General features: G+C 29.8%; 1 protein-coding gene across 1 annotated transcript; it reads right to left on the reverse strand.

Annotated features, from left to right (window-relative positions):
• Positions 1-11,936: 11,936 nt before the first annotated feature.
• Positions 11,937-16,879, reverse strand: LOC123200539 (NADH--cytochrome b5 reductase 1). Its single transcript, XM_044615752.1, has 9 exons — positions 16,502-16,879; positions 15,409-15,550; positions 15,079-15,169; positions 14,862-14,939; positions 13,741-13,821; positions 13,537-13,626; positions 13,130-13,195; positions 12,514-12,600; positions 11,937-12,276 (listed from the first exon to the last, which is right to left on the reverse strand). The coding sequence occupies exons 1-9, from the start codon at positions 16,614-16,616 to the stop codon at positions 12,184-12,186; spliced, it is 843 nt and encodes a 280-aa protein (XP_044471687.1). The 5' UTR covers positions 16,617-16,879; the 3' UTR covers positions 11,937-12,183.
• Between the last annotated feature and the right edge of the window lie 4,403 nt (positions 16,880-21,282).

Consider the following 21,282-nt stretch of genomic DNA (forward strand, 5'->3'; position numbering starts at 1 on the left):
TTTAAAAGGCATACATGAGTGCTAACTTATGATTAAATGTATTTAGTGAGTGAAGAAATTGAAAGAAAAATTTAATTAGACAATATGGAAGATTTGGCTAGGGTTTTTTTAGAGAGAAGACATCAATTTTTAGGAGATGTATAACCCTAATTATCCAAACATATATCATTCCAAAACTTTGACTCTTTTAACTTGTGATTTCCTTTACATGGGTCTAAAAGTATGTCTTGTATCTATTCTTAAAGGATTAGAATCACAAGTCATTAATAGATATATAAATTTATCGTATTTGGTTAAACCCAAAGGGATTCACTCTATATGTAGTAAATTAAAAACTTTTTAATCTTAACAAAAAAAACCCTTTATTGTATGTGACCTATATGTTCTCTGTTATATTGGTCATGAATTAAATCTCGATTAATATCCAATTAATTAGCTTTCTATTTATAGACCAAGAACGACTCTAGCAAGACATTGTGGTCACCCAATTAATAAAGATTTAGTAGAAGACTAATTTTATCTTTCAATAGTATGGTTACTATGTGATTGAATCCTTTCATCAACTTATATCTCATCAAGGCTGAGACACAAAATTAATTTCTACCTTAGATACCCTTGACTTTATAATTTGACTTCCGAATAACCGACCATATATTATTGGACTTTGACATTAACCTAATCCCACTTGTCAAATAGTACCATAAGATATCTTTTTGATATCTAAAAGTGATGAATTTTCTGTTGATAACTAAATCTTGAATACGCTTTTGGACATATCCAAAACCCTAACAAGAAGGCTACATTAGGTTAGCATCAAATTATGTCAATCGGTGTATAAGACAGTTTAGTTATATAAAGTCTAAGGTTTACATGAACCATCATCCATTATAGGATTTATTCCATAAAGATTAAGGTTACCATCTATGTGAAATTTTCTAGTGGATCATTTCAATGAATATGCAATTAACATGCACAAATGTGTTGTACCTGGTTGTTACAAACAACCTTAACACTATATTTTGATAAGGTCATTTAATAGGATTATAACCTTACCACATTATTTGTACCATTTGTTAGGATAACATTAGGGCCATGAACATTTCTAAATTGACTACTAAATGTGCACATAAGGTTGTGACGATCAAGATACACGCCCCTTATCATGATGCCATCTCTAGAGCACAATACAAGAAAATTACAATATTAGCCTCAATGATTGCCTTTAGATCACCTACTTTAACAATCTTCCATTGCACTATAGACAATTAGTCATCTGTCTATAACCGAAAGAATCTTTTCTATTTAGTATATCCTTTTAAGATTGGTTTTAGATCATCCATTTTTTTTGTTTGATTTTTATTTAATTTGTCTTTCACTTGTCTTGTCTCTTCTTCAATGTTGTTTAGGGTTTAGGATCTATATTGGAAGGCAAGAATGAGAGCTTTCTTGAAGATTGTTGATGAAAAATTGTCTTTCTTGAAGTTTGTTGATGAAAAATTGTCTAGATCTTTGTTGTTAATGGCTAGAAACTCATGTAGTTGAGTTAGAAAGAAAAATACAACCTAAATATGTAAAATAATGGACTAATACTAAACTAGAATTTTCGAATTAGAATTTCAAGGCAATTCTTGCTATCTTTAATGTTGTTTCTATTAGTCAAATGAAAGTTATTACTAATTGTGAAATAGCTAAGAATGCTTAAGACAAACTTTGATTAAAAATGAAGGAAATGAGAGTGTTAAGAAGTCTGGACTTAGAAGACTCATAAATAAATTTGAAAATCTAAGTGCTTGACTCATTACCCAAAAAAAAAGTCTTTAGCAAGGGAAAATTAATGAGAAGATAAATATCTTGTCGTTATAACTACTACTTTTATAACTTTAATGACTAATTATATATATTCTCGTTAAAACTAAATAAATTTATACTTTTAATGACAGATTTTTAATTTTCTCACTAAAAAAACTTACAAACCCGTCGTTATTGATTTTATAAATATATAAAATCTAAAGAGGAATACGAACTGAACTAAATCCAAATATTCCTTTACATCATTTTTAGATATTTATATATATATTTAACTAATATAAATATTTTAAATTTATTATGAATATTAATTAATTTAATAAAAAAATCTTTTGAAAAATATTTTGAATATCCTTTGCGAAACAGAATGATTATTTTCTCTCCTTGTACTCTATCATTTCATGCCTTACACCTCTCTCTCTCTCTCTCTCTCCCTTTAAGTTTCCATCCATGAGGGGAAAATACAAATTAATATAACAAAAACTAAATACAAATTAATACAAAAAATAAAGTAAGAAAGAAGGCTAAGGCTTCTTTGTTTATTTGTCTCATATAACAAAGAAAGTTCTAGTTGTGTTTTTAAGAAATCTCTCCACTCTCTTTACCAAAGAAACTCTTTCTCTTCACATCAATTTACTTACGAATTTCAAGGTTTGTTCTTCTTAGGCACTTATTGCTCTTTTCATTTCTTCTTATTTTGTTTTAATCTCTGTTTGTCTTGGTAATTTTTTAAAAATAAGTTTGTTTTTGTTTCTGTTTTTTAAATAGTAATTTGTTTATTTATAATATATATTGTTTAATATAATTTTTTTGATGACTTCGTATAACTACCAAAAGTGAGGAAAAGAAGGTAATCCACCTGATGTGGGAATACTCTTTTTTGAAACTCGAAAAAAGGATGGAAAGTTGGTTGAGCCTGAAACTAAAGAAACATGTATGTTCTACTACTTATGCTTTTATTAAATGTGCTAAGTAGTATTCTTTTTTTCAATTTTAAAACTATTTAAATTTTGTAGCTTCAAATTGTAAAGACTATTCAAGCTAAGCCAACACTTTCTACTATTGAGGTAATTGAAAAATGTTTTGTAGCGCAACATCACAACCATGTGTTTGGTTATAGTGGTGGAATTAAGCGAAAAAACTTCAAAGATCCTAGACAAAAGAAGATGGATGAACTTCAGGCTAAACTTCATAATAAGGATGAAGAAATTGCATCCTCAAGAGACACATTGCAAAGATTGAAGAGAGATTGCTAAGGGTTGAACATTTTATGCAACAAAACCCAAATGTGTCCACTGAATTTTCCCTATCAGAATTTGATTAGGAACTCCATAAGGTTATATTTTCATAAATTTGCTTTTAGAAATATGATTACTTTTTAGATAAATGATACCTCCTAATCATAAAGTGTTTTTTTTTTTAATCAAATGATTCAACTTTTTACAGAATGATGTTTAAAAGCTAGACAACATGAAAGCATTTTGGCAACTTTTTTGTTGGATAGGTATTATATTCTTAAACTTCTTATATGATCATTAGTAATTTTGGTTTGTGTCTTGCTTTTTTCTTTATTGAAATTAAACTCAATTATATCTTGTTGATTATACTTTCTGTTACTAGCTAGTAATATTGGCAAATTAATTTCTTCCTAGGAATAATATTTTCTATCATGTTTTTCACATGTTGGAGGCTATGCTTCAATCTTCAAACAAATTAATCACCACCTTCATCCATTTAAGGTTAATTTTCTTATGTCTGACTATTTGCTAGGTGAAACAATTGCCAAGTTTATTCAAACATAGTCATAGGAATTATTTCACCACCCAATCCTTTAACAGCAAGAAATTCCAAGTTCCTAGTTGATGTTTCAAGTTGAATGAATCCTTGGTTGGTGTGTTCTTGCTTTTTGTTTTCATTTGCATTAATTCATTCCGATTGAAGTCTTTGTTCTTCATTTGGGATTTCATTTTACAAAAACTCTTCAAAGTCTAGTTTAGAGATTGTTACATAATGTGAAAGGAAAAAAATAAAGTTAAAAATGAAGTGATTTTGGAGTACTACTATTAGACTATTTTAGAGTGATTTTAGTATTAGAAAGTTATATCTCATAGTTGTTTGACAATTGTTGTTTAGTTTTCAATAATATAGGGAACATATTGTAAATATCTAGATAATTTATATATCAAAGTTGTTTGAGTGGAATATTTATTGATTTTGCTTTCATTGCAGGAGAGTAAAATCTTTATTTTTAGAAGGATGCTCACTACTAACAACAAAAGGTTTGGAATATGTGATTCTTCCTTGGGCAAAGCTTAAAAATCTGAGTGTAACAACTTTAAAATTTGAGTAAAATTTGCTTAACAACTTTTAATTTTGGTTATAAAGAGATATTATCATAATAAGAAATTTATAATTTTTCTTCTTATTTTTTGTATTTGTGGATCATATGAAGACTTTAAAATAATTGTGATTAAATATAATCAATGTTAATGATCATATCTTGAGAATCAAACTTTTATTATGAAATATTCTTATAACGATGAAGATATTTATCATTGATATTATATTTAGTGGTGGATAATTATTGTTATAATGACAAAGATATTTATCATTGATATTATTTTTAGTCACCGATAAATATTGTTATGATGACAAATATATTCATTGTTGATATTATGTTTAGTGATCGAAAAATAATGTTATAATAATGAGAATATTTATCGTTAGTATTATGTTTAATAATGAGTAAATATTATTATAATGACGGGGATGTTCATCGTTGAAATTATTATTTTTAATGATGGGATTTATACCTTTCTTTATTTATATTAACGAGGAGGCTTTTCTTCTTGTCGTTAATACTTTTAGCGGCAAAAGCTATAATGACGGGTCACGACAAGATTTTTCCCATCATTAAAACTCTTTAACAATGAGAAATAGATTTTTAACGACTAATTTTCCTCTCGTTATAGCCTATTTTTTTTGTAGTGACTCTAAATCCATTTTAGATTTTCATGTTAAACTTTTTGACATTTCAAATTACTCTTATACTTTAGGTGAAAAATATTCCTATGCAAAACTTGTTAATAAAGTGTTAGGTTCTCTACCTAAAAGGTTCATTCCAAAAGTCATCTCAATAGCAGAGTTGACTGACTCTCTTCAAACTTACAAACTCACACTAAAGAGGTGGGACAAGAAGAACTTAGGTATTAATCCTAATCTTAAACACTATTCATTCTAGCCTTTTTAAAAATGTTGATTTAGAAAATTTATATAAAAAAAGAATGCCATGTTGACTAGATATGATGCCAAGTTTCTTAGAAAGAAAATGAGAAATTTCTAAAACTGTTTTTAACGGGAAACAAAACATTGCTACGAACATTTCTAATTAGGTTTTGAGGAATAGTAATAATAAAATTTTTTTTAAGAATTTGAGAAGAGAAAAAGGTATTCATTGTAGAAAGTGTGAAAATGTGTTAACACTCTAAAAAAGAAAGGAAAAAGTGATGGAAATAATGCTTTGTGATATTGAAATTAGTAAGGATGCAAATGAATTTGACGAGTCAGAGTTTGTAGAAACTTTTGTTGCATTCTTTTCAAATATGCCTAGGATTACTGACGTCATGATTAAGGAAGAATATGATGGATATTAGTGAATCTAATGGCGATGATTTAAACAAGTTACACATAGCCTACGATCAAATGTATAATCAACGGCTTTAGACGAACAAAAAGTTAAGTCATTTATTTTTGTAGCTTAGTATTGTGTATTATCACTATGTTTTCCTCTCAAGTTCTTTTGGAAAGTTTACCTCTTTATTCAAATTGTGGGACGTGGTTTTAGTATGAGGATTGAAGGTATTTCAATCTCAGTAGTTAAAGGGGTTTCAACAAAAAAGTTCAATGTAAGCTTGAATTATATCATAATTAAGATGCTTGGAAGACAAGCTAGATGCTTATGAAAGTTTTAGATTTTTGTAGGTAACTGTCAAGAAAATTTATGAGTTAGTTAACAGAGCTTGTAAGCTTGGTTGTTCTAGCTAAATTACTATGTATACTTGACATTTAATTAAGCTTAGTATATTTAAAATTATTGGACTAGGTCCCATAAATGTAGACTATTTGCTTCCGCTATATTTTTAATATCTTGTGTGAAGTGAGATTTTTAATTCAAGCTTTGTTTAGTTATACATGAATTATACTCACATATTGTGTTCGCAAGTAACCTATATTAGAGTCAATCTAACTCTTTGCCTTTAACGTATTTCATTCTATTACCATTTGTTCTCACCATTCCCTTACATACCATGAAAAAACGACAGCAAAACTCGACATATCAATCAATCCTATAATGATAATATAAATTTATATGATGCATACATGGCTTCATTATCATTTTTGGGTTCCAAGTCATCCTCAAGTCTTTATGCAGCCTTTGAAGTCAAGAAGGATGAAGTTCTAGCAATTCCCAAGTCAAAGGAAGCATTGCACCTTCAATTTTGGCCTAACTTCATTTTTAGGCATAACCTCATTAGTTGGACTCAAAAACCCCTTAAGTAGTTTACTCTTTTGGCCTAAAGTAAGCTTCATATGGTGCATTTCCAAGCCTAATCTGCCCAAACCTCTTTTGAAGCCCATTTTAAACTCAAACTTGTACATTTAGTTGGCTTAGAACTAAATGGAAGCTTGGTTGCAAAGCTAGAGACATGGTTCCTAGATTTAGGGAAAAAGGCAACCAACTTTTGTCTTTAGCAAATTAAGAGTTATGACTTAGTTTATTTGTGAGGCTTAGCTTAATTTATGTAAAATTAGTTGAACTTTTGTTGACTTCCATTGTATTGCTGCCACCTTCTCATATAAAAGAGGAAGACATCTCATTATGTAAGAAGAATGTGATTTTTAATTAAAATTTGAAGAGAGCTTTGTTGACTTTTATCTTATTTCCTTTATCCAATCATCTTGGTGAAAGATTAGTGGTGGAAGATCCCAAGGTCGGTGGAATCATTCCTTTATGTTTTGGTTATATTTTATGTTTCCTTAGAAATATAAATTAGAGTGTGCATGTGTGTTATTTTTGCTTATGACAGCGTTGTGTTAAAATTACGTTTTCTACCACTGACTTTGATCAACATTTTGACTGTTTTATCTATTGAATCTTGAAGGCCACCATAGCTCGAAAGAAATCTCTTTGTGTTGTGTTTGTATTGGCATGACTTTAGTTTGATTTGGAGATCATTTTGGCTGCCCATTTAAATGAACAAAAAAACTACATATATCAAATAAATAGTAAAAACAATTTTTTTGGTTTTGATTGATTGTTGTATGCTTGGAGATCATTATTGTATGCTTTGATGAATATGCTCCAGTATACATATTCATAAAGAAATTATTTAATAAATATAATCTTAAGAAATCCAATTGTTTGTAAAATTCCCATTTAACAAGATTTTCTAATATTTTTTGTATTTGGAATGAATATTGGAAAATATAAATTTCTCATTCCATTATATTACCATTTGTCCTCATCCATTCCCTTTAGTATTGAACAAAAAGAATAATAAAATTCGACATATTAATCAATTCGACAATGGTAATATGTAATTTTATAAATAAATTAATAAATATAATCTTTAAAAAATCCAATTGTTTGAAAGATTACCATTTAATAGGAAAATTTTAGTATTTTTGGTGGCCCCCTGCCAAAATATCAATGACCTCTGCATATATAAATTTCATTTAACGTTTAATATTTTCTACTAGAAAATGTCATTTCAACCCTTTTTATCATTTGTGATTTTTTAATGCACTTTGAAACTTATCAAATCAATTCAACACACTAAAAAACAACACACAATAAACAAATGAATAAAAATTTGAGTTAATGTCTGTATAAATACTTGGATGTCATGAACTTAATACCCTGATTTTGAAATCACAATGTTGGAATTTGAGTAAGAGTGTGAATATGAGAAATTTTAAACGTTGTAGGGTTGGTTGTGATGTTGGATTGTATAAAGCATTAGAGTACTTCCTCCGTTGGTTTCAAAATCACAATGTTAAACTTTGACTAAGAGTGTGAAAATGAGAAATTTTAAACTTTGTAGGGCTTGGTTGTGATGTGGTTTTGTATAAAGTACTAGGGTTTTTGTAAAAGAATAGGGGGTATTTTAGTATTTAAATTTGGGCTTTGGTCATATTCGTATAACTCTTAAAGAGGTGCTCAATTTCTATAAGCCCCCTTTAATTGAGTTATCATAATTAATTATCCAACAAAAATATATTTGCATGAAATGTGTGATGTTTGTAAATAAAGAGAAACAAAGGACCAAAGATAGAGAAGAACAAGACTAGATAACTCAATGATTTCGAGGATGTTATATCCAAGTTTATTTTTTCTTATTGTTGCTAGAAAACACCTAATCTTCACTTCATGTTGACCACTAGATAAATTTAGACTTTTACATATGAATTTATCAGTATATTCATATTAAACTTTTACATATGAAATCATTTCATTGATCATTGTTGAATTATAATTCTTTCAATTGAATACGCCCTTTGTGTTATATTTTTGTTTTAGATGAATAGTTTGAATGTCAAGTTTTGTTATAAATTACTTCCTCATTGGACAAGGTAGATTTTTTGAAACCATGGTTTAGGGGCAAGTTTAGTATTGATTTTGATATTAGGGAGAATGATTATTTCCCATTCGAACTATGTTAAAATGATAAATTGTCATTTTCAAAGTTGAAAGAAGAATAATTTTCATTTTCTGTCTAATTTTTTAGATATCTTTAAATGCAAAAGGGTATTAAAGTAATTTACTCTACTTTGGTTTCAAATATTAATTACAATTTCTTTCATTATTTATATTTTTCTTTTTTATATCCTTTTTTCAGTGTTTTCCATTTTTCATCTTTTTCTCCTTTATAAAACACAAAAACAAAGACACCAACCACCGATTTGCTACCTCCCACCTCCCCATTCCCCTATTGTCATACCACCTCCCTACTACCAAACATCACCACCACAAAATTACCTATCATTGCCATTACACCATCACCATCCAAATTTGTTTGAAAGTCTCCTCCTTTGTCGTCATACAAATTTCTTTCTCCTTCCCCTTACACGCCACCTCTTTCTCCCCGTTGTGCAAATTCCTTCCCCCTCTCCCACCCCCCACAGTCACACCACCTTCCTAATACCAAATTTTACCGCCATAACATTAGTCGATGCTACCATAATGCCAACATCACCCAAATTTGTTCAACATTTTTCCCATCCATTCTATTACAACTGCTCCTCAACGAAAGTAACTACCAAGTCCAAACACATCTTTCTTTTCACAATTTCTTCCATTTCTTTCTTCACTCCCTAGCTCTTATAGCCACACCCCACAAAAACCAACAAGTCTGAAAAAACCTCGACGAGAAAAATGACCACTTATGACACCATTTGCACCTCCTCCTCCCTTGGCCACTCCTTCAGCCTTGATTACATCTCTCATGCCAAAGCAAGCATCAAAGTCAATCTCAGCTCCTATCTAGATTGTCTAGAATCTTTGAGGATACAAAATTGTTAGTAACTCGACCTTCCACTTGACATTTCTGCTCAAGATTTCAAAGTTTCTAAATTTGTCACTCAATATGTTTTAAGTTCTCGTTAGATGGTAGAAGGAAGAACAATGCTTTGTTATACAATCCTATAATTGACTAAGAACATCGACATTTGGGTTACACAGGCAACAAATGTATTTGACCATTTTGTTTTTGGGCACACAATCGATGATTTGGCTTTGGATGAGTTGTCTTCAATTCGTCGTGCGCCAATGTTTCTTCGTCTGTCATTGGCCTTCATTGATGGCGGTAAAGGGAGAAGGATGGGATGAAGGTGGTCTCAGCTAAAGTCCGGTCATTAGAGAAAGAAGGAAAAAATTAAAACCGTAGGGGGAAAAATCTAACTTTTCAAAGTTTAATTATGGGGAAAATGTTAGATTTCTAAACCAAGGGAGAAATAAAATAAAATTTTATTATTTTTAATATATTATGATTAAATAACAATTTTACTCTTAAAACTAACTAATTATGTTAATTTCAACATATCATAGGTGAGAGTTTGAATTTTCAATACTTAACAAGTCTAATTTGGGTTTTCAACAAACCTTAGATAGGAATACATCTTTTGGCCTAGAAAGTAAACAAGAAATAATTTAGGACAAAGTTTTAGAGATATGAGTAGCACTATATGCACAAATTATAAGTACAAATCTATGCACAAACGATAATGTATCATTATATGATTGAATATTATTTTATTTTTAATTCAAAATCACTTAATCATATGATGATATATTATCATTTACATAAATTAATAAGCAATTGTTTGTATACATAGTTTTACTACGGGGATATTAACTAGGTAAGGCAATTGGTGCAAGACAACATAATTCAAGGAGCAAGCATTAAAAAAGTGAAAAATAATAACACCATGTATGCTGTGTGGAATGTTATGAGAACGGTTGCTGTTAAAAAGTACAATTTTATAAGAGAATTTGAAGTTCTCCAATATATTGAAGGCAATAAAGTGACTAAAAATTATCAAGTCTTAACCAAGTGGGTTTAGTTAGGGTTTGTGGAGATTTATTTAGATAAAAAAAGAGGCTCTACCTTAGCACCTGTTGAACAAATGTTATAGAAAGAGCACAAACTGAGTCTACTACAGGACAGGATAAGTTATTATTGAAGCAGGTGCTAATAGTGGGGAGCAGTTCGAATATCTTTATCAATGTGCACAAATTGTTAATACAACAGTTGGCAACCATACATTTGTAGGTAAATGTATGCCTAGGAACCAAATTTTAAAGGAGTTTTTAGGGATTGATGGTTGTCATTCAAAAGTATTGGTTCTAGTTTCTTATTGACTCCTTAAATTTTACTTTTTAATTCAATCTTGACACTTTAAATTTTATTTCTAAATCTGTCATTGGTCACAACTATTATAATCTATAAATAAAGTAAGTTAATGAAATCATCACAAAACCTTATAGAATTTAGGCTGGGCAATCCAATAACCACCTAACAATTTGAAAAGCCTGACAATAACTACTACACCCAATAAACAAAACAAATCAAGTGGAATCACCACAAAACCTTGCTTAGGCATAAGTTTGGCTTTATTAGGGTCATTTTTATACTTTAGTACTATTTACAAATGATTTTATATGATATTATAGTATACCAAATGTGGGTTAAGCAATCTTGTCAGTCACTATCCTATCACTTTAAAAGCCCAACCATAACTGTTGTAGCCTATAAGTTAATCAAACTGAATTACCACAAAGCCTTGGATACAAGTAGAGTTTAAAAGAACAAAGCCATGGGAACAAGAGATTTAAAAAGAGTCCTTGAGAGAAGAAACAAGTTGTTGACATCACAGTTCATTTGCAAAACAAGGTTTTGTTCTATTATTTACAATGAAATTACTAGTGTTTATAGAATGTGTGTTTGAACATTTCTCATCAAGTCATGTTTAATTTTTATGAGACTCAAAACTTCAAATTTGTTTGAGTAAATGTGATGATTATCGCTGGGTTGAATTTAATTAATTAATAATTGTGGAAGTCAAGCAATGAAATTCTGGCAAATTTTATTCAGTTCACTCGTACGGTGAGTGATTTTATAGTGAATGAGGTTTTGACTCGAGGCTTTGGGTACATTATGTCGAACAAACAAACGCCAAGGAGAGATATTCGGCTGCCTTTCTTTGGCAAGTCAAACATTTTGTAGTGTCATTATTTCTCATACTAGTGACAGGGGATGTAATCTAGTCTAACTCAAAACTCAACTTAATTACTTGAGAAGAAACTCAGAGTTCAAATTGGTCAAGCTGGTGAAGTCTCAACCCCAATTCGAGCTTAAATGTTTAAATGATTAATTGACTTGAACTCAATTTAATTTTTTTCTTTTTAAATCCCTAATATTCTAACCACATAGCTTTCATATATATATATATAACACAGCTATCCTCAAACTTGAGCTTGACTTGAAAGTTGAACCAAAACAACTTAAGCTCAACTCAATATTACCCGACTTAGGTTTGGCTTGGCCTACGCCCCTACTTGTAAATTGTGATTTTGCAAACTTTTCACCCCCTACTGTTTCTTCTTGACAAAGTGATTGTTTTCCGCATTCTGGGTACATTGGAAATAGAATCCTTTCAAATGTAAAATAAAGATAAATAACAAAAATTGCTCCCTGTTCAATGTTTAACAGTTATTTTGGCTTTGTTGAAAAAACTATAGGGGAGAAGGTGTTTTAGTGTCAAGTGCCACACGACTCATATCTTTCCAGATGAAGAATTCAACAATTTTCCGAAGGCTTAGAACTGGAACTGCATCTCTGGTGCATATCCAAGAGCTTCAAGGTGACTAGCCATGGCTTTGTTCATGGGTGGTGGACCACACCTAAGGATCTGTACAACCCACAACGCAAGTTACAGCTTATACTCAACTTTTTTCCCCTTAAGATCTCTTCAATTCTTAATCAGTCAAGTATAAGTAACAATGTATGTGTTTAAACGAGTTCTGATAACTACCAACACAAAAAAAGTGTCAAAGAGTTTCAAAAGTGTAAATCCAAACAGAGAAATTTGCTAATGAGTTGACAAAACATAAAAACGAAACATGATGAAAATAGTTCAAAGATTTACCTGAATATCAGCTGCTGGAGCAGGGCAATGGGTTTGAATCATTTCCCTTGAAACAAAGCCAACACCTCCATCCCAAGATTCAGGTGGCTGAGGAAGTAAACAATTATCAGAAATGGCAGTTTTTAACTAATAATAAGGCCATCAAATAGAAGACTTTTAAAATATCAAAACTTTGTTAGGTTCACAAGTTTGAGCATTTAACTATTTCCCTAACATGCATATGCATCTAAGAAAGTATAATAAAATTCAAGTCTTCAGAAGTAAGCTTCATATCATCAGAAATGTCATCTTATTAACAATTTGTATGACCAAGTCAATCAAATAAACGATCAACCAAAGTGGCATTTTATATTCCTAAACTCTTCAATTATTTAAGCACCAACCCACTTTACTAATAAACAATTTTCACCTCTTACCACTTGTCAATGTCTCTTGCATTGTTGTTACATTAAAACTGTAACCTTAAGGATCTAAAGATATAGAGACAAATTTAAGATCCTGCCAGACAAATTTAGTGTTCTGCATCATTGAATTAGTACACTAACAAACATAAATATGTGTCATCAATACTGGATATATTCATGTCAGGTAGTGTCAAGAAAGAGAGGCAACTGACCTGATTCAACACAAAATATATTTTGAAGCGACCAGGGTACTGAGCAGCAAGTCCATCCAATTCTTCCTGCAAATACATTTTTATATGGTAGTCATAAGCCGCTGTCATCAACTAAAATTCATTTATTAACATATCACATTTTTTACCCTTCACACACCATCTGTTTTAAAGCACTTCATCTTTGGTAATTTACACCTATGGTAGTGATAATAATCACATTATGTAGCACCTTCTAGAGAAAGTTTGCACTCATGAAAAACCATGAAAGTTGCCTATAAACAGGCATGTAAAACCACTTCCATACAGATAAAGGACAGACCAAACATGGTGCAAATACGTTATCTTGAAATTTTCACAAAAGCAAGGCGCACAATGCTGAATAATTGAAAAACAAGATCATAAATTACCTTTAAAAGAATGTCCTCATATGTAACATTCGCATAAATGAGGTGCACCTTTGTTTTATCTTTGGGGTTCTCTAGTATAGCTCTAGCAACCTAAATGAAATCATTAGAAAAAAAATTAAGTATATATCAGCATCAACACGTTCTGAAATGTATTGCAGGCCAAGTTCTGTAAACAACAGTAAAAGTTTACTTTCAGGAGCCTACTTGGAACATTGGAGTAATGCCAGAACCTCCTGCTATCATCCCAAATGCTCTAACTTGGCCAGGTTGGTACCTGAATCGACCCTGGCAACAGCAATATTTCAGGATCAGAAATCAAAATAAGAGATTTTTGTGGAAGTTGTCTGAATTACACAAGTATGGTTCATACACAGAAATACCATATTAGCATTATGAAGGTTAGCCAGGAAGCAGACCACTGATTATGACCAGAAGTTGCAAAATTATATTGCAAATTTGATTCAGGAATGTCATGTTGAAACAATTTTATGAAGTAATAATTTTTTTTTTTTCATAGGACGACTTTATATGTAAAAGATGGAATACGAATTTGAAATTTAAACATTTGATGCTTCTTACTATATAAAAAAGCAATCAAACTATGTGTACCCAGCTCTGAGTACCCAGATGATATATCATTATCACCTAATCTCATGATGACACATCATCTGAGTATTTAATTGTGTACTCAAAATTGAGTGCACATAACATTGCTTAAAAAAAATATATATGTTCCTTGGGAAAAACAAGTCCAGGAAAACCTGAGATCAATTAATATTTCACAATTCAACCATGCAATTCAGTACTAAATTTAAAGGCGCTCTGATTTACCAGTTGCGGTCAACGAATTAATTTTATTTTGTCATAATTCAGTAAGATGATAAGACTATAAACAAAAAGAAACTATGCATACATTTAATAGGAAGAAAATTTTCTGTAGTCAATGACTCTTGATATATTCGCAACATAAGAAAACTTGTTTACAAAATCCACTATGATGTTTTCCTGAGATGGCATTAATTTAAGGCTGGATCACGGTGGCAATGAACTTGCGATTTCATGATGTAAGAAATTTTCCTTAAATTAGGACCTTATCTTATTTCTGTTTAACCCCTATCCTAATGTCGTTCACCTGCTGTGTCACATCATGTTTAGTGTAAATGCTTTGATAGAAATATTTTATTGATGAATCCAATAAAAATATTTTCAACACCTATTTCATCTCAAGTGTAACAGCCTTAAAATAAGGGGTTGTAATAGGGATTCAATACCAAGCATGTAGCAAAAAGAAATTATCTAAACTACTATACAAGAAGAATATGTACCTTGGGTCCCTTCACAGCAAGATAATCACCAACACGCATCTCACGGAAATGGTGTGACATCCTACCTTGTGGGTACATCTACATAGAAGCAAAATCCAGAAAGAAAGCCAATTATGAGAAAGGATAAAATTAAAAAACAAAAAGTAAAAGATAAAACTAATACTTAGATAGACTAATATTGTAAAGACAACCAAATGAAAATTTTCAAGAGGCACACCTTAATAACTAATTCAAAATGACCAACATCAGAATCCAAGGTGGTTGGGGTATATGGTTTTATAACCTCTTCACCTTGACCATCTTTGCCCCTGTTCAAGAAAGTTATCAGTATGAATGGAAAAAATACTAAACAATTACAGCTAAAACCTAAGTTAATAAACCAATCTTTCATTCTATCTACTTATATCATTCACAAACCATATGGTAATTGAAATTTATAACAACCTTCAGATTAAGAAAAGAAATTATACAAGACTCCAATCAATAACAACAATTCACATGAGACTTTGGCCCATTTCACAGAGTGGGATACAGAAGATCAACCAACCTGCAGCTAATATGCTGTCCAATTGGGAGACCCAAAACTGAAGTCGGTGTAGGAAGTGCAAATGTAAATTTTGCCACATTATGGCTCAGCTGTTTGCGATTAACAAGCTTAAACTCCTTGAAATTCTCAGGATCCAAACACCCTGTAATGGCAGACCAATGGTTAGATAGATAACAACAAAGAAAAAATTTGCAAAACATACAGAAAGAATTTTGATATCACCATGCTACAAGATTATAGGGAATTCAAACAGAATTAATACAAGGCAGGAACAAAAGCTTAGCAGAATAATTGAGGTACAACTGAGTCCAAAACAGCTACCCTTGGAATGCGTCTAGTATATAAACCTTAGCCATATATTCGAACTGAGCTGCTGTGCTTGATGATTTCCTATTCATTCTCAGTTCTTGTAGATTTCACCAAGTTTGTTTGTTCATGACCCATTTTAGCTTTTTTAATTAATTAGTGATTGAAACAAAGTGTAACCCATTCTGTAGACAGACTAATCTTACATGCCTTTTTCAAAGATTTCATGATTTAGGTCTTAGTTGAGCTAAAAGTCAATTTTCAATTAAGGTTGATTAATATTTGAATTATCAGTGATTAAGAGAAACTTTAGTCATCCTTTGATAGGACATGCAAAAAGCAGGTAACTTGAATAAAACTGTCGTAGTTTTATTTTCAGATCCCAAATGAACCAAATTTGCACTATGCAATAACCAAATTACAAGAAATTAGGAGCATACATCTAATAACATAACATTTTAATAAAAACAAGAAATTCAATCAACAATCCTATACATACGAGACGAATAAATGAGAGAAGGATCTCAAATTTGTGATTAAACTTACAGAAGCACAAGTAAGGATATTAAGTTCGGTAAACATTCTTTTACTAAAACACTCATCAAACAGAAATCATAAGCAAATCCAAAGTTGACACATACTAAATGCATTCACATTTCTTAGAACTTAAACATAACTACACTCAAGACTAACCGAAAAAAAAACCCCACCAACCAGAAACATATTTTAACTAAAAAGATCAAAACTTTAAACCGTTAAAAGAAGCATAATGAGAGAAAGGTGAAACCTTTGGGCTTCTTGGAGGAAAACAAGAAGGCAGCACCAACAATAATGGCGACAAGAGCCACAGCTCCACCCACAAGGAGCTGAATATCTAAAGACTGCAAAAACTCCATGTCCATGGTACACGTTTTGGAAAACCACAGAAGTGAGTAAGATTTATTGGGTTTAGAGTGATGTTTCCAAAGCAAAAAGGTGATATATGAAAACAAAAACAGGAAGCAAGAAGCAATTGATGGGTAGACGAGGAAATGGTGGTTGGTTTGTTGAATATTCTATTTCTTACGTTTTTATAGTGATGGTTGGTAATAATGGGAAATCAGAAAATTGAAATGGTTTGGTGAGACAATGTTGAAAGACAAATTGAGGTATCTGGTGCACCAAACACCATAAAATAGGTTAAACTACAATAATTCCTGTTAATTTTACGAAGATATAGCACACAGACTTCAGTATAAACGCCCCTGTTTAACCAATGGTATTATATTTTATATTTAATTTAAAATAATAAAATTCAAAAAATATTTTATTTTAAAATTTAAAATAATTTAATTATATGATAATATAATATTATTTAAATATAAAATTATATTTATTATTTATATATACAATACTACTTAATTTAAAACCACCTTATTATTTATAGTTTTATAAATAATACTCTATATATATTTTAAGTATATAAAATAGATACATATATAATATGTATTTATATAATTGAGTATTATTTTATCTTTAATTTAAAATTATTTAATTATATAATCACATATAATTTTTATATCTATTTTGTGTTCATAAAATATGTGTATATATGCATTTCACTAATTGCCTAATTATTAAAATAAATCTAGAAGTATCCTTAATTAATATTTTTTTAATAAAATCACTTTTTTAATTCCCTGCTACTTATTGAAAATATTTGATGGATGACTTTTTCAAAATTGAAATTGATGATACAAATTGCTATTATCATATTAAAAAGTCAACGCCTTTATGGTCCATTTTTAAGGTTTAATTTTGGCCTATGGACTTATTTCCATCCAAAGTAAAATAAACTAAAATTTAATCTCTCTTTTCTCTCCTTAAATCTAAAAACTAAAATTTTTTTCTTTAAACCAAGTTTTAAGAAATAACGTTTCTCCTCTAAGGTTTAGTTTTCAATCCTTTGACATTAAATTTGATATCACCGTTAATGACAAAGAGCCTCTAATATATCATTATGTTTTAACCGTCTCTTTCATCTCCTTTAGAACTCCTACCAACGAGAATTTCTAAAAAAAAAAATTCATTGTTTAGATAAAAATAAATTTTTATTGAGTGATGGACATTTAGGCAAATCTTTTTCTCACTCAATCAAATAATTATGTTAATTCATATTGGTTCTTGTAAAGATTTATTGGATAATTTATTTTTATGAATTTAATTTTCCCAAAAGAGTTAATAATTCTGATACTTGAAAACTGTACATTGAAAATGTTTACCTGATTTTCTTTTTTTTTTAATAATAAAATAATTATTATTATTATTTAAATATTATTTAACAAATAATTCAAAACAACAAACAGCCAGGCGCATTGGTACAGAGGTCCCGCACGTGGTTTCAAATTACTAGTGGCGCAAGTGGCCCACAAAAAGAGACGCTCACAAGCTCCCTCAAGTTTAAGTTAATAACATTTAACACCATGTAGCTTACGTTTCAAACTTCAAAATCTATCAAAAGCCACCTTATTGTTATTTTTTAATAGGCTAAAAAACTTATTCTCACTCAAGGTTTAGTTTATTTCTAAAGTAATATTTGATAATCTTTGAATATCCAAATACTCACCCATTATTCAATTCTGTTAAGATTTTTTGTTTTATATAAAGAGTAAAAACGTTATTTAGTCAGTAATATTAAAAAATAAAATAAAATAAAATAAAAATTTATCCCCCTCTTCTACTTAGTTTTGAAAATTAACAATTTTGTTCTAAGCTTAATTTTAAAAACTTATTTTTTTCCCTCTTTTCTAGGTTTTTATTATTTCACCAATAATAATTGTCCTTTCAAATCTTTAGAACATTATAGTTACACTTTATAGAATGTTTTTTTTTTTTGGTGATTGTTTTTCCTAATGATTTACTCTTACACATCATCAACCATTTTGTCAACACCTTCTCCTTCCTTGATGGTATTTTCAATGTGACAACCTAGCTTTTTCTTACTAAAATCGTGTGAGAAATTTGACTTTCTCACTCGATTTTACTTTTTTCACTCAATACAATTATACAAATATTCCTAATCCACCTATTTAATGTCAAATCTCTTAATCTAAATCTTCCCAATAGAGTAGGTTAAAAATTTTATAATAGTGATAGATAACAAAAATTTACATAAACCAAACTATCTCCATTTTCCATTTTATATTGTATAAATTCAATATATTATTTTTTTAAAATAAAATTTAGATATTAGGAAGATAATTTAATTGGCAATTATTTACATACAAACTTTGATATTTCCAAATCTATATAGTGCTAAAAATATTAATTCGGACCTAATGGGATAAGCAATAACAATCATTTTCTTTGGAAGGATGGGAGGGCTCTCATAGGATGAATTTGGAGTTAAAGATAATTAAATGAAGGGTACTTATCTTTCATCTCCTTCAAGGTTTCAGCTTGAGCAATAAACATAAGTAGGGGTGTGTTATATGGTTTGAGGTGCACCATCAAATGAACTTTAAATATTTCAATAAGTGACTAGCAATCAAATAACTTCTCTTTAGTACTCTATAAGGAAAAGAGAAATCTCTTCAAATTGTGACAATAATTGTGCTCCTATAAAAAAAAAAAGAATCAATCCAGAAGATTTTATCTACAAAGAAAAGAGAAATCTCTTCAAATTGTGGTAATAATCGTACTCCTAAAAAAAAAAAATCTAAAAGATTCTATAAGATATTCTCATAACACTTATCCAACAAGAAGATATTAACTATCTTCCAAATTGAGATGCCAATAATGTGTAACATTCTTTTTAATTTTTCAATTAAATTAAGAATATGTCCATTGCAATCCCAAGAGAATAAGAAATCTAATCTTGGAAAATTTGAATATGTTTTTCCCTCCAAAAATTCCTATATATACATGCATACAAGAGAGATAGAAAGGGACACAAAAAGACACATGAACAACAAAAATAAAGCAAATACATATCACTAAGCTATCTCTATTGTAATACAACTCTATTAGCGACAATATCGTATGCATGGACATTAGGATCATTGAGTGGAAATGTGTTAAAAATCTTGTGTCATCTCTTTATCTTCATTTTTTTCATCTAATTTTTAATATATAGTAGGAGACATACCTAAGTTTATTCAGATTCCATTCGCTGCTACCATAACATATTTTGTGGAAGGCTTAGAATAGCGTATATAAATTGCAACAAGAAAGTACATCAATAGTTTGATACTAAAAGAAGGGAACAAACATATTCCACCTTGATAATTCTTACAAATCTTGATAATCTCTTATGATAGATGACACAAAAAAGTTTTAGATAACCAATCTTCAAAAGACTTAGAGAGCAATCCAAAGCCTTTCCATTATGTAAAACATAGTGATAAGCGATCAAGGCATTTGACTCATAGAAGAAAAGCAAGGATAAAACATGAAAAGAAAATAGGTCAAATGAAGAACCAAAGTAACAGGGAGGTTTGACGGAAAAGGAGAATGAAGAGGAGATTAATAAAAGACCATGGTAAGAGGGTGATAAGATAGAAAAAATTTAAAAAAAAAATGAAGAAGCAAGCAAAATGCAAGATGATGTTGAGGCACATAATACGACAATTTATTTGGCAATGTGGCATGATGACATATGAGTGCATGATGATATGGAGCTAGTAGGAAACCTAATACACGTGAGATAAAAATTCACAGTTGAGTGGAATTTGGTTTAAATCAAGTTTTCTTGTAAAGTTTGGTTTAAAAAAAAAAAAATTTCTAATCTAATTTAGTTAATTGAGTCTTCTAATAATATTAGTTTTCCTAAAAAGTTTAAAAGTCCTATTTTAATTTAGGAAATAAAGAGTTTTTAGGAATTATTATTTAGGAAAATTCAATTTTAATTAAGAGTCTATTAATATTATTTTCTAAAGTCCTGATTTTTTAGAATTTGGAATTAATTTATATTTCTAATTTTAATTAAACTATAGTCCTAAATTAAGAAGTTTTCTATTCTAGTAGTGTTAGAATTTCAATTTTAATTAGAAGAGTTACTAGCCTATATAAAGGGTTTAAGTCTTTGTAATTCAAAAAATTAATTAAATAAATCAATTCCAATTATTAATAAAATTCACATTTGAGTTTTCTTAAAAATTGTTTTGCAACGATTGCATTGAATTTTTGTTTATCCTTTCGTCCATTGAACAATATCAGCCTTCTTGTGTCTTTATAAACAATATCACAATTCTATCAATGCTTTTCCCATCTTACATTGTCAGTTCACATTTAAGACTAACACTACATAGCCCAAGCAAGTATGACTCCTAAGTCTAAACCATTTGTAGACAATCTATCCAATGTTGCTCAATGGTTGCATACTATACACTTCATCAAAAAGGAATATTTCCAAAGGGAAATGGTCACAAAAACATTTGTATCATACATATAGACTTTTTACTCTCAACGATGACAAGAACTACTAATTAATGATCAAATGAACCTAAATTCTCCTTAGTGCCCTTCATACCCTGAACATGTTACCTCTTGACAAATACCCCATGACAAGGAATGAATAAAAACACTTGG

This window comes from Mangifera indica, chromosome 2, assembly GCF_011075055.1.
Source record: "Mangifera indica cultivar Alphonso chromosome 2, CATAS_Mindica_2.1, whole genome shotgun sequence".
Taxonomy (NCBI): Eukaryota; Viridiplantae; Streptophyta; class Magnoliopsida; order Sapindales; family Anacardiaceae; genus Mangifera; species Mangifera indica.